The 12,621-nt window shown below is 44.7% G+C and overlaps 1 protein-coding gene across 1 annotated transcript in view; it reads left to right on the plus strand.

The window, feature by feature from the left end:
• PTGFRN (prostaglandin F2 receptor inhibitor) overlaps positions 1-11,952 on the plus strand; it is a 41,486-nt gene extending 29,534 nt beyond the window's left edge. Inside the window, exons 8-10 of the mRNA XM_031058114.1 lie at positions 2-16; positions 6,863-7,168; positions 8,406-11,952. Coding sequence (XP_030913974.1) covers positions 2-16; positions 6,863-7,168; positions 8,406-8,572 — 488 coding nt within the window. The 3' untranslated portion in view covers positions 8,573-11,952. The remainder of the gene's footprint in view (position 1; positions 17-6,862; positions 7,169-8,405) is intronic.
• Positions 11,953-12,621: the final 669 nt, after the last annotated feature.

Raw genomic sequence — 12,621 nt, forward strand, 5'->3', positions numbered from 1 at the left:
ATGCCGCTTGAGCCAGGTATTTGAGCAAAATTATTTCACCTGTCACTCATTTGCCTTCAGAAGTTACAACCCCATGTCCTTTGAGTGAGGCTGGAGAGCTGAAGAAATAGATACAAACAGAACAGTATGCTTGCTTTAACACAGCTCAATTTAAAGCAAGTTTTTTGGGTTTTTTTCACTTCCTGAGGGAAGAGGGAAAAAATGTTCTTACCATCAAATCCCCCTCTGCTGTCCCCACCAACTGACCCCACTGCAGGTAATTTCAACCTACAACCATCAGATGGGCCATGAAAACTATTCCTATTCCCCTTAAATGGAAAAGAGATCCATTGGCTAAACCATTTAGGAGAAAATGGTCATCTGTAAAGAAATCTTAGACACCTGGCCAGTCAGCTTCTTACTTCAGAGTGAATTTAAGGCTTAAGGTAAATCTAAAAATCATAATAATTGACTGCTGCAGCCTAAATGCCAAAATGAATGTTCATTGCCTTCAGAGATGAGCATCCTTTTTTTATGTGGAAGAAAGAAATACAGTACCTAGTTCCTGTAGGAAGAGTAGCAGACACAAAAGCAAATTTTTATGGAGAGCTGAAAAGTTCAGAGAATTGCTCAAAACCTAGCTGCTTGCCAAGCATTGTCTGAGCTGCTTTTCATCAAAATGCTGTGAGAGTAACTCTCTTTCTTATACCCAAAATTTGTGTTTGGAGTCAGTTCAGTCATTATGTATATGGATATAAGCATGTCTTTAAAATAAATCTACTAATATATATGTAAATATAAATATATGTGAATATATCTAAATATAAAGTTGTCATGATTTATGCCAAACTTAAAAGCCTACACATAAACCACTACAAAAGAGGTGCTGTGCAGAAAACATTACTTATGATGTAGTGGCTGATGAGATGAGGTACCAGGCTTAGTAAAGGCCCATCACTTTGAAATTACAAGATGTCTGTTCTACATTAAATCTGAGCGTGGCAGGGAAGCAATTTGCTAGATTACAGTCGTGTGCTGCCTGTGAAAAAATGATAGAAGTCTGTAGATTGTATTATTGAAATGCTTGGTAGGGAGGAAAAGCTGAGTAAACTTTATTGCTGTCAAAAGACTCACAGCCTGGGATATTGGGCACAGCAAGCAGCGACGTGTGCCTGTGCATCCAACTCAGCCTGTCCTGTGGCTTCTGCTCAGCAGGGAGCCCCTTCCACACTGAGGTGTGCTCAAGCTCTTAGAGGTATTGTTGTGAGGCAGTACCCAGAGCAGCTGCCTTCCTTTCCAAAGCAATAATTGCTGACAGGGAGCAGCTGCTGCTTCTGCTGGTGCTCGACAGCCTAAATGAGCTCAGTGTTGCCTTGTGAAAGAGGCCTCAGCATCCCTGACTCACTTAAAACTTGAAAACTGGAACACAACAAGTTCCACCTGAATATGAGGAGGAGCTTCTTTACTGTCAGGGTGACCACACACTGGAACAGGTTGCCCAGAGATGTTGTGGAGGCTCCTTCTCTGGAGAGATTCAAAAGCTCTCTGGACAGAATCCTGTGTCATGTACTCGAGGATAACTCCTGAGCGGGGAGGTTGGACCAGATGCCCTCCAGTGGTCCCTTCCAGCCTCAACCATGCTGTGAAAAGAGGCCACTTAGTAGCAGTGGGGCTCTCCTGTCAGAGCTTCACAGTTGGGTTTGGGATGGGTTTGTGTGTATTTGGTATCTTTAGAGTGGGAGGAACACAGACAGTATAAGGATAATCAAAAAGGTTGAAGTAAAAAAGTGTTGCCTTTTGAGGAGCTGCTCATCACAGCACAGTTAAGTTTTAACAGGGCAACTTCACAAGGATTTGTGGGTGTCTGTTGAATTGATAGATTATCCCTGGAGCTGGAGATGATGCTGTTTCCAGCAGTCATGGGCAACCAGAGCAGAGTCTGAAATGTCAGCACTGTAATCTGTTCCATAGCTGGGTAATGTCATCTTGGACATGGCAGACCTCTGTGGTGGATTTTTTTATCTTGTTTCTTTCATGTTGGTGGTTTCTTTAGTTTCTTTCTCTTTCATTCTGTAATAGGGCAGATGAAGCACAGACAAGTAAACCTAGAGTGGAGTAAAATGTGGCATTGTGGCAGGCTTTGAGGGGACTTCTCAGTCTATGCTGTCAGCCTCCAGTTGCAGGATGAGCAGGATTTAGGGCCTAACCAGTCATGCTGTGTGATGAAACACAGTCCTTGCTGGTCCTCTGGATGAGGCTGGCAGAAGAGCTGCAGGGAACAGCTGGAATTGATGCAGGGTGTGCAGACTTCCCTCATCCATCTGCCTTCCTGGCCTTGGGAACTGGAGGGGGCTAATGGAGCAGGTCAGAGGAAGGGATTAAGGGCTTGTATGGTAGCAAACGTGTAGTTCCTCACTGGTAGCCTTATTCCTCTGTGTCCCATCTCTGATCTGTCTTTATGCTGTGTCAGTATCACAATTTAATTCACAATTGGAATGGAGGACTTGCTTTTTAAATTAGTGCCAACTGTTAGACAGACTGTGAAAATAACAGGGCTGTCTCATCCCCCTGGGGACATGAGGCACACTGTTAGGGAAAGCCTACACCTGGCATTTAGAGAAACAAGGCAAGAGGTATCAGCATCTTCTGGAAGAAAACAGACGACTGCAGTACAGACATGGTCATTCCATTTGGGAATGTGATGAGAAAGGAGAAAAGAGCAAATGCATTTGACTCCCTTCTGAGGGGTGTGGTGGCTTTCAAGGCCATCTGTACTTCTTGTGTCAGACCTGCAGCAGGGCTGTGGTGTGGGATCCCCTGTGAGCAGAGCAGGAGCAGGATGTTTCCTAAGATATCCTGTTAGATGCACATCCTTTGAATGTATTTGTTATGCCAGCCAGCTCTGCTCCTGTGCACACACAGACACTCAACTTTGCAGGCATGCATGTGCATTAGTATGTATGCCTCCCCTAGTACATTGGTGTAGAAAAATAAAGTACTTCCAAGGAGCTGAAGAAAAGCTAAATGACCAGTTATCTTTGTCAGTGCCATTTGTTAGATTGATCCTTTTTTTTAAATTATTTTTCATTCTAGAGGCATCACTTATGGTTTGAACCTTTTTCTGGTAGAGGCAGCTCACAATGCTTTCAGTGTGTGTTTGTGTGCATCCACCCTGTGGGAAATTTTCAAAGGGTAGAAAAGGTTTTGGCGTGACTGCTACATGCTTGAATTTCCTCTGCTTCTTTGAGACCCTGCTGAAATCGAGTGTGTGTTACTAAGCCCAGTACATGGCAGCAACTGCTCCTCTAAAGAAGTGCTCCTTTGCTTTGGCAGCTGTGGTTGGTGTTTTGAATTGGTACGAGGGGAATATGTGTGTGTGTCAGTGGGGAATAGTAGTTCTTCTGTGCCCTGAAGATATAAAAGCTGCTTCTGATACTTCTGTTGAATACACATTTTCACAAATGATCTCTCTAGACTTCCCAGGTCACCCATTCTTGGGCTGTGTGCTTAGGGATTTAAGAGTATTACTTACTGTGTTTGAAAGGAGATGTGGGATTTTTTAATCTGCTCCAGCCAGACCCAATGGGCACTCTGGAGAATTTAACAAAACCAGCTTGTTTACCCCTTATATGGCTTGAAGTGGTTTGCTCAGCTCTCTAGGAAGCCCTATTCAACCTCATTTAAATGTAGCAAACAAAAAGGGTCTCAAAATTGTGATTCAACACTGTAACAGGATGCTGAGAGAGCTCCATTCTAAGCAGTGGAAGTGTATGGTTCCTAAGAAGCTGGTCTAGAAATAGGATTCCCTCTTTTGAGGAGTGATTGGTCAGGGAAGTAGCTAAGACCCAGACAGCTTAGCCCTGTGTGTCAAATCGAAATGTGCCTAAAGATGTGCTTTACATGCTGATGATCCTCCCTGGCTGAGGAGGGGAGGAAGCACAGCAGCACTGCTAACTTTGCTCCCAGAGCTCTCAAGGGGCAGCTCCCAGTGCTCTCTGGTCCTTTAGGGTGCATATCCTGCTGGCACTGAGGTCCTTGATGCCCCTGTGGGCACTGGCATGTGACGCGTCATTGTGGGGCATCTTGGCCAGGTGTCCCACACCACTGACTGTGGCACAGACAGAGCCAGGAAAAGAAACCTTTGAGTGGGAGTGTGGTTCTTGGAGTGGAGTTTTTGTAGATTTGGGTCAAAAATTGAGAGTGACTCGTCAGCATTGATGCAAGGTGTGTGGAATGAGGCAGATGCCTAGTGTGTGCCCTGTTCTATGTCGGTGAATCTACATATTTATTAGGACTTGGGAGCTGCTAGGCATGTTCATCTCTGATATTTAGGGAGCACCTGATTTATGTCCTGGCTTTGCTATATTTGTCTGTGTTTTTATTGCATGAAACCCAGAGATATAGAGAAATGAATCAGATGACTTTGCTGTATTAAGCTATTTCAAGGAGGATAGTGACAGAGTGCTCGGAGCCAAATCCTCCCTCTGACTGTCTGTAGTGAGTCACTAATTGCAAACTGTGTACTGGCTAATAAAATATGTTGGCATAATAATGTTGTCCCACGTTGTAATTACAGAAGATAGATTCAAATATTTCAAAATGACAGCAAGTGCCTGTACTCATGTGAAGGGACAGGAACCTCAAATTATCTGAGATGCAAAAGAAGGAATTCTTCAAATCTGCCTGAGGATCTGAAGACTAGATTATTATCATTATCCTTTAATATCTAAATTTATTGCTTAAGGAAGGTCAGTGGTGTGTTAAGTATAATTTGACTTAGCCTGAAAGGTGTCCATATGTTCCTACAGCACCTGGAAACACAAGAGCAAGTGTCAGTCTTGGATCTTTGGAAGGAATTGGTCATTCCCAACGTGCTGCTTGTGGACCAGTGCTATTACTATATTTGGCATAAACAGACAGCAGGGATGAAGAGTGGTTTCTATAAACAGAGCTCTCTCCAGCAGAGGCCCTGTTTCCCATAGACATTTGGATGAGTGCACAAAGCAGAGGTCAGAGTTTGGTCTCTTTGACTGAACATGTGTTTATGGTAATTTTTATTAACTTTGGTTTCAAGGGAAGTGGTCCGAGTGCTTTGCCAAGTAACTCATAGTGGCATTTGCAGGATGGGGAGGCAAGAGGGATTGCTCTGAGGGCTGCTGGTCCATGTGGCCTGTGCTGAACCCCATGTAGGGCTGGGACCTCGCTCCTGCTGCAGGGCTGCAAAGCAGGCCAGGTGCTCTCCCGAGCTTCTGTGCATTGCCCAGAACACCAGGCTGGGGCAGGCGGGGCAGGAAGCTGGCTGGTGTCCCAAAACAGCTTGGTCAGACACTGTCTCTGCTAGGAACATGTGCTTTCTCATATTTTTGTTTTGTTTCTGTAGGTGTGTGTAAAACCAGTGCACCTTAGGAAGGAGTTAGTTATATCCCAAACACTGGTTTGTTTGGCTTTTTTTCTGCAGTAAGGAGGAATGTCCCACATGGCCAGCTGATAATATACTTCAAGAAAAAGAGCTGAGGCTGTCCCTTTTCTTTAAAATATGGAAGTTCCCTTCTTTTCCAAAGTGCTAGCTTGCCTGATAGACTTAAAAATCATCTTTACTTAGATCTGTAAACAATTTCAGTACAACAGCAGGCTTAGGGCTTCCATTAGCCTGGAGGTCAAATGTGAAAGTTTAAGAGAAAAAAAAACAAAACTCATTTAGCTAAAAGATCAGTTTCAAATTTCAGATTGCTAGTACTGTATTTTTCAGAGCTCTCAATACTAGAAAATGGTTTGATACATTGCCAGGAATCACTGGGACTCCCTTAGGTGTGCACACACTGTACCAGTACTCCAGACTCGGGACAGAAATAGTAACTTCTGTTTCCACTTTGGGCCCATTGGTTTGCTGATGTGCCAGGAAGGAAGACCTGTGAGGAAACAAGTGAGCAGGCTTTCCTGCCTGTGCTGTGAGTCATGCCAGGTTTCAGACTCTGACAGGTGTTGCTGGGCTCATGATAGCAAAGAATAGTGGTGATTTTGAAAGTAGATACTCAGCTACATCTGCCTAATGGGCTTAGGGCTGAGATTTGCTAATGAGATCAATAGGACCTTGCATGAACACACAGTGAGCTAGATGTGCTGATGGACTCTGACTACCTGGCAGCTGTGTCAGAAGTGCAAGTTCCTGCAAATCCATATTATAGACTGTGTCTTTGGGTGGTGAAACTTGTACAGGGCATCATGTCTGGTGTGTCACAGGAACCCACAACTCTGGGAAAAATGTATAAAAGCAGCATAGTCAGGCTTTGCCCCTGAATGTTTTGTACTATTGCAGGTAATATTTTGTGCACTGTGCAGAATATGTGTTCATTTAGGCGAACTCTAGATGTAAGGAAGGGGCCTTCAGGATAGAGCCTTCTGATCTTGTGCTTGTGTAAGGCCCTCATGAAGACAGGGACTGTGAATCACTCTGTGCTAGCAAGTATCTAGCACTCCCACTCCCTTTCACTATAGGTACAGCATAACTGTAGAACTTCTTATGATACTAAGCCTGCTTGGTAAAAACTTAGATCAGAGTTAAATGCAAATTTCAGAATAGCGGGCAGAAAGGCAAGAAATCACTTTAGTGTCATCCCTGTGGTAAGTCACTCTTTCTGCACAACTCCGTTCTTCCTGTCAATGCATTTCATTGCAGTTCACTGCTTGAATCTTCCTAGAAAGGACGTGTTCAGGGGACTCTCTCTTTTTCTTTCTGTTTTCTTTTTTACATTTTTTTCCCTCTGCTGTCAGACCAGTGTTGGCTGTGCTGCTTACAGATTAACCTTTCTGCTAAGAAATGGCACTGTGAATGCTTTTCAGGACTCACGAACACGGCTGAACTCTTCTTTGTCCCCAAACACAGATGACATGTCCTTTGACGTCTCCTGGTTTGCCGTGCGCTCCTTTGCCCTGGACAGGGAGCCCATCTTGCTGGCCTCTCTGGACAGGAGGGGCATTGTGACCCAGGGCAGGAGGAACGGGAGCAGCGAGCTGAGCCTGGAGCGGATCAGCCCTCTGGAGTTCCGGCTGCGCGTGCACGGCTGCGAGGACCACGACTTTGGGAACCACTACTGCGTGGTGACCCCCTGGGTGCGCTCTGCCACGGGCGTGTGGCAGCGGGAGCCTGACATCAGAGCCAAACCCATCTTCCTCTCCGTGAAAATGGATGGTGAGAGACTGAAACACATGCTGCTCCATTTCGGCTTTAACACCTTATTATGTCTTTTTGTGGCAAACATTCCCTGTAACTACTTTTACAGGTGCCTCATTAGATTTTGTCTTTTTTTTTTTTATGGTTAGCAATTTCTGATTCAAGATTCTTTAGAGTAGAAGAATCTGTTCTGCCTAAACAGTTGATAGATACAAGATTGGAGCATTTTCTTTCCTGATCACCTCTTGGTGATGTTTTCCATAGCTGAGGCATCTTTCAGTCAAGGGCACAGTATTCTCTCCAAGTGTTAACCCTCCTGCTGCCTGCTGGAGGAAGCCTTGGTTTGCAGATGGGGTGTGTGAATTAGTCACATCATGCTTAGTGTCAAAGCTGAGAAGAGAAAAATCAGAGCTCTGACTCCTTCCTCCCTCTCTAATGACAAGACATGTTGATCCCTGCACTTTATGTTTTGTCTGCTTTCCACCCAGAGTTGGAAGTGTTGCTAGACTTCATGAGCAGGAAGTTGCACACTAGATACTGCATTCAGAATTCAACTAAGGAGTAAAATGAATACCGGAGGGGTTTTGAGCTAGTTGCTTTCTTGATATTTCCAGGAGAGGTCATTTTTGGAAGTTCCATGAACTTGAAATGAACAAGAAGCTTTTGTTCTCCCCACTGTGCTGATAACTATTATAACTGTACTTTCCAAACCCCTTTCAGTTCTTACTGCCTTTTAACTGAGCAGTAGGTACTTCAAAATCTTTTTTTTTTTTTTTTGTTTAGGCACCAGATTTGAAGGTTGATTAGATAGGGTAAATATATAGTAATTCTAATAATTCAAAGCACAAAGGAGTCCACTCCTTGCTTTTTGGAAATTACAAAGAATGCAGCCACACTCTGCCTCTAATGGGGAAACAATCCAATATTTTGTTTGGAGAAATGTGTGAGAGGATAATTTTTGAAATAAACTCTACTTTGCTATCTCACTCCAGGGCTCTTCTGGTACTTCCAGCCTCTTCAAGGCTTTGAAATTATAGAGGAAGAATTAGGGTGAAGAGGAAAGGGAGAGACTAAAAGACCAATTTTTCAAACATGGGAAGATGAAAATCAAGAAGGAAAATTAGTGTAATTTCTTTCTGAAATAATTAATCTGTCCCTAACTGAATAATGTGGATTTTTCTCCTTTTTCAGGCAAGCAGAAATAAAGGGGATGAGTTTCTCAGCGATATCTAATGACTCTGCCTTCCTTTTTCAGTTCTGAACGCTTTCAAGTACCCCCTGTTGATCGGCATCAGCCTGGCCACGGCCATTGGACTCCTCTCCTGCCTCATTGGCTACTGCAGCTCCCGCTGGTGCTGCAAGAAGGAGGTGCAGGAAACGAGGCGGGAGCGGCGCCGGCTCATGTCGATGGAGATGGACTGAGCGCCGAGCTGGGCACGCTGCATTTCAGGAGAGACTCACAGGGCTCCTGGACTGTGCTGAGACACTTGCTCACAGGCCCAGACAAGACAGTGCGTTTGCTCTCTGGTTTCAGCCTGGATCTCAGCTTCTCCTTGTTACACATCGTGTCCTGAGAACAATCAGGCCATATTTAGCAACTTGGGAGTTCTCCTTTTCCAGCAGCACTTTCTGCATAGGGATCATGTCCTTCTAATGTGCAAACTGTTGAGCCTTCTTTCAGCAGGGCCCTGTGACAAAATTCATTAATGTTTTGTTTGTTTGTTCATTGGTTTTCCCCCCCCATTATGGTTTTGGAAAGATGTCCCTGTATGAAAGCAAGGTGGACAGGATGATGAATGGGAAAGAGGCTGGTAAGTGTTAGACTTTCAGTGTATTAACCAATCTACCTTCCCCCTCTATCCCCATCACACCATCCTGTTCCCTTTCTCTTTCCACCTAGGTATCTCAGAGACTTCTCTGTGTTGGGTTGAAGGCTGGGGAAGGTTCCTGTGCTGGAGCCATCATGAGGCTGTTCCAGCAAAGAATTGCATTATGGTTGTCAGCATGCCTTCTCTTCCCTGGCTTTCCAAGAGATTGCAGTTAATCCTGACACGTAGCTTGCCTGGTGGAGGTCTTTGAAGCACTTTTTTAAAACCTTTTCTTTTCAGTGCTCAAATCTCTTAGCTGTGGTGAGTAGGGACTAACTTGGCAGCCCTGAAGAGTCGATTCTCAGACAAGCATTTGACGGATGTCTGCCTATGGCCACCTTCTCCCACACCCTTCCACCTTCTCTTCTCCCCACTACAGCTGCTCACATCGTGCCTGAGACCCTGTCCTGCTTGTGGCAGGGGGGCACGTGGTATCTAGGGACAAGGCCCAGCCTTCTGCTGGCCTCAGCAGAGAGGCTGGAGACCTTTCTCCCCAGGTGATGGTGTGACCTATGAAGATAATAAGAGATGGATCTTCATCTGCAGATGGCCAACTGATCATGTTTAGAGACTTGTAAACTATGTATTACCAAATGCACAGACCAGACTTCAGTGCTGCTTCTGCCAGTCACTCACTGGTAACCCTCAAACCTGTGAGCAGAGTCTGAGATCTGCAGTAGCTGCAGTGCAGCTCAGGGTAGGAATAAGAGCAAGCCCAAGAGGGCAGCAAGAATCCTTCAGGCTCCAAGGGCCCTGGTCTTGTGCATGAGCCTTTCACTGGGGCTTTCCCCCTGGGCTTGAGACCTATTCCTCGGTGCTATAGAATGGAACTCCTGCTTTGGTCTTCCAAATACACTGACCTGGCTCCTGGGAAGGAGCAGCATCTTTGCCAGGCAGTTCTGTCTTCCCAGAACAGCTGGTGTTCTAAGCAATAAGGGTCAGAATAAAGATACTGTGTACAAACCAACGAGGAAGTAGGACTCCACCAGAGTCTGATGTCACAGCCGTGGTTTGGCTTGTGTCAGGAAGGGTGAGAAATGCAGAGGTGAGGCCAGGGCTCAATCCTTGCCATGGCTTTTAAGATAAAATATGGTAAAGAAGAGCATCCATGGAAGGTAGTGGCTGTGGTGTTCTGTTGCCTGGTTAGACATTAGTTATGTCCTAGACAATCCGCTTCTCTAATAGCTCATCCCACTGCATATTCCAGGGGAGCTGCAGGTCTGGTATCTGGCCTATGAAGGTTTTTTGTGCTAAGTTTTCTTAGTGTGAATTGGTTTTTTTTCTGTCTTGCATTGTGACCTTTGTTCTGAGGCCGATGTGAAGGGGTTTTCCAGAAGGCTGCTCTGTGTCCTGTGTGTGAACACGCATGCAGTCACATCTGTGTGCATAGAGGTGTCCAGGGATTTTTTGAAAGATGAGTATGAAACATCTTCAAAATGGGCTTAATTTGCAGAATTGGGGCTTGCAAGTTGTTATTTAAGGCATTTCATGTGGTATTCCAAAACTGGGACCCCCAGACCTATGAACCTCTGAAAGGCTTTGTCCTGAAGGTACACAGCAAGTTTTCTTTCTGGCCTGAGGTTTTTCTTTCTGGAAGAGCTCTGAAAAAGGCCTCTGTTGCAGGCAGACTTAGCTGCCTTTCCTAAAGAACAGGGCAGAAGCAGTCTCCAGCTTCCACTGTGAAAGCCCAGAAATCTGTAGCAATTCTTTCCAAAGGAAGGGAGTTCAGGAAAGAATTCACTCAGATACTACTTTGACAGCAAGAATTTTTCTTCCTCTCCTGTCTCTACTGTAGTGAAATCTTGATTTTTCCTGGGATGTTATGAAACACTATTCTGATGTTTGGGATGCTGGCTGATCTGGCAGCTTCTTTCCTGCATTAACATCTGCTTTCTTCTCAGAAGGCTTGTGGCATTGGGGCATCTTGGGAGGGGTGGAAATGGTGGTGAAGTTCTAAGCACAGCATCAGTCACTTTTTGTCCTGGCAGACTGACTCCTTGTCTATCTATGCCCTTGGTTAAGTTTTAGGGGGAGAGGATCGTGACCGTAATGCAATAATTAGGGAATGGATGAGCAGGGCAATAATTAGGGAATGGATGAGCCAGCTCTTCCCAAACACACAATATAGCACACTCCCTCCCTGCTGGAAAAAAACTCAGGGTTATTTTGGTCAGGGCTCCCTTCTTCTCTAGTGAAAGGTCCCCATGTCCTTATCTAATGCTGACCTTCCTCCACGGCCCATAACAAACCATCTTTGTCACTCCAAGTGAAGGAAGTTTTGCCACTAGCTCGTACTGCTGACAGCCCCTTGGAAGGCAATGCTGCATCCCATCCCACCCTGTATTTGCTGTAGTTGGAAGGTTAGAAGCTGATGGGCTAGACCTAGCCCCCAGGTTTCCTTCTACTTGTGCCAATTTTGTATTATCCCCTTTTTTAAAAATAGAGTGTGAATCTTCTCTCTAAGGGAAAAAAAATCTAGGTCACTTTTCATGTTTTTTATTATTATTATTATTTTGTGTGTGACCAGGGTTTGTGTGAGTGGAGGTGTGTGTGCATCTGGTTGTGTATTAAACCTGCAGAGTATCAGAAGAGTGAGCTGCCTGTGGTGCAGTACAAGCATCCATATCCTCCCTGCTGCAACCTGTGGTGTTGTCAAAGTATCCTAAGGGCTCACATTGATCTTCCTCTGTTTGCATTGCCACGTCTCCTGGTTAAGCTGGTAAATTCCTCCAGGCACTTGGAATTTCGATCCAGGGCAACCTTGAACATCATACAGCAGAAGGGCAAGATATTTTCTTTCTTTTGTTTTAATTTCAAAATTATAAAATAAAGTTTTGGGCACAATTCTGGAATGCAGGTACTGAATAGCTCTAACAATGCCGTGTAAAATGTTTCTTTTTATGTTTAAAATAAAGATTATGTCCTTTTTGATTATGTCTGTGCTGTGGGTCTGGGTGTTTGAGCTAGGGGCAGTTCTTTCCTTGTTCCCTGCATGTATGCAGACACTATTGTTGAAGGTATAAAATGTAAACCTCACAGTCCTGTTTCCAGCACTGTTTACCCTGTAAAATGAGCATGAACCCTATTTTTGCAGTAAGTTTTAAATATTTGCCTACATTTCTGGGATGAATTGGGAAGCAAATTATTTTCTGAGTCTATTGTGTTTCTACCCCACTGTAAGTCGCGCTTTTTGTTGGGAGAGTTTTATTTTGATTAGCTAAGGACAGGAGGCACAGTTGGGAGTGTATATTTAATATCTGCTGTAAAACCTAGTGTTTGATGTTGAGTCTTCCTTGACCCCTTCATGAGGCTTCTCATTTCCAAGGTACCAGGAGGAAAATCAATAGTCTTGGAAGAAAACTTCATGCTTTCTTTGCCAATGGCTGAGTTTAGGATGTTTTTTTACCCCCAGCAACCATGCAAAGACACTGAAATCCTACAGCAAGGAGGTGACTTGCTGTCATGGTTTGATCCCAGCTGGCAGCCAAGCCCCACAGAGCCCCACACTTGCTCACTCCCCCACCAGCAGGATGGAGGAGAGAATTGGAAGGGTAAAAGTGAGAAAAATACATGTGTTGAGCTAAAGACAGTTTAATAGGGAAA

Source organism: Geospiza fortis, unplaced genomic scaffold (genome assembly GCF_000277835.1).
Source record: "Geospiza fortis unplaced genomic scaffold, GeoFor_1.0 scaffold72, whole genome shotgun sequence".
Lineage (NCBI taxonomy): Eukaryota > Metazoa > Chordata > Aves > Passeriformes > Thraupidae > Geospiza > Geospiza fortis.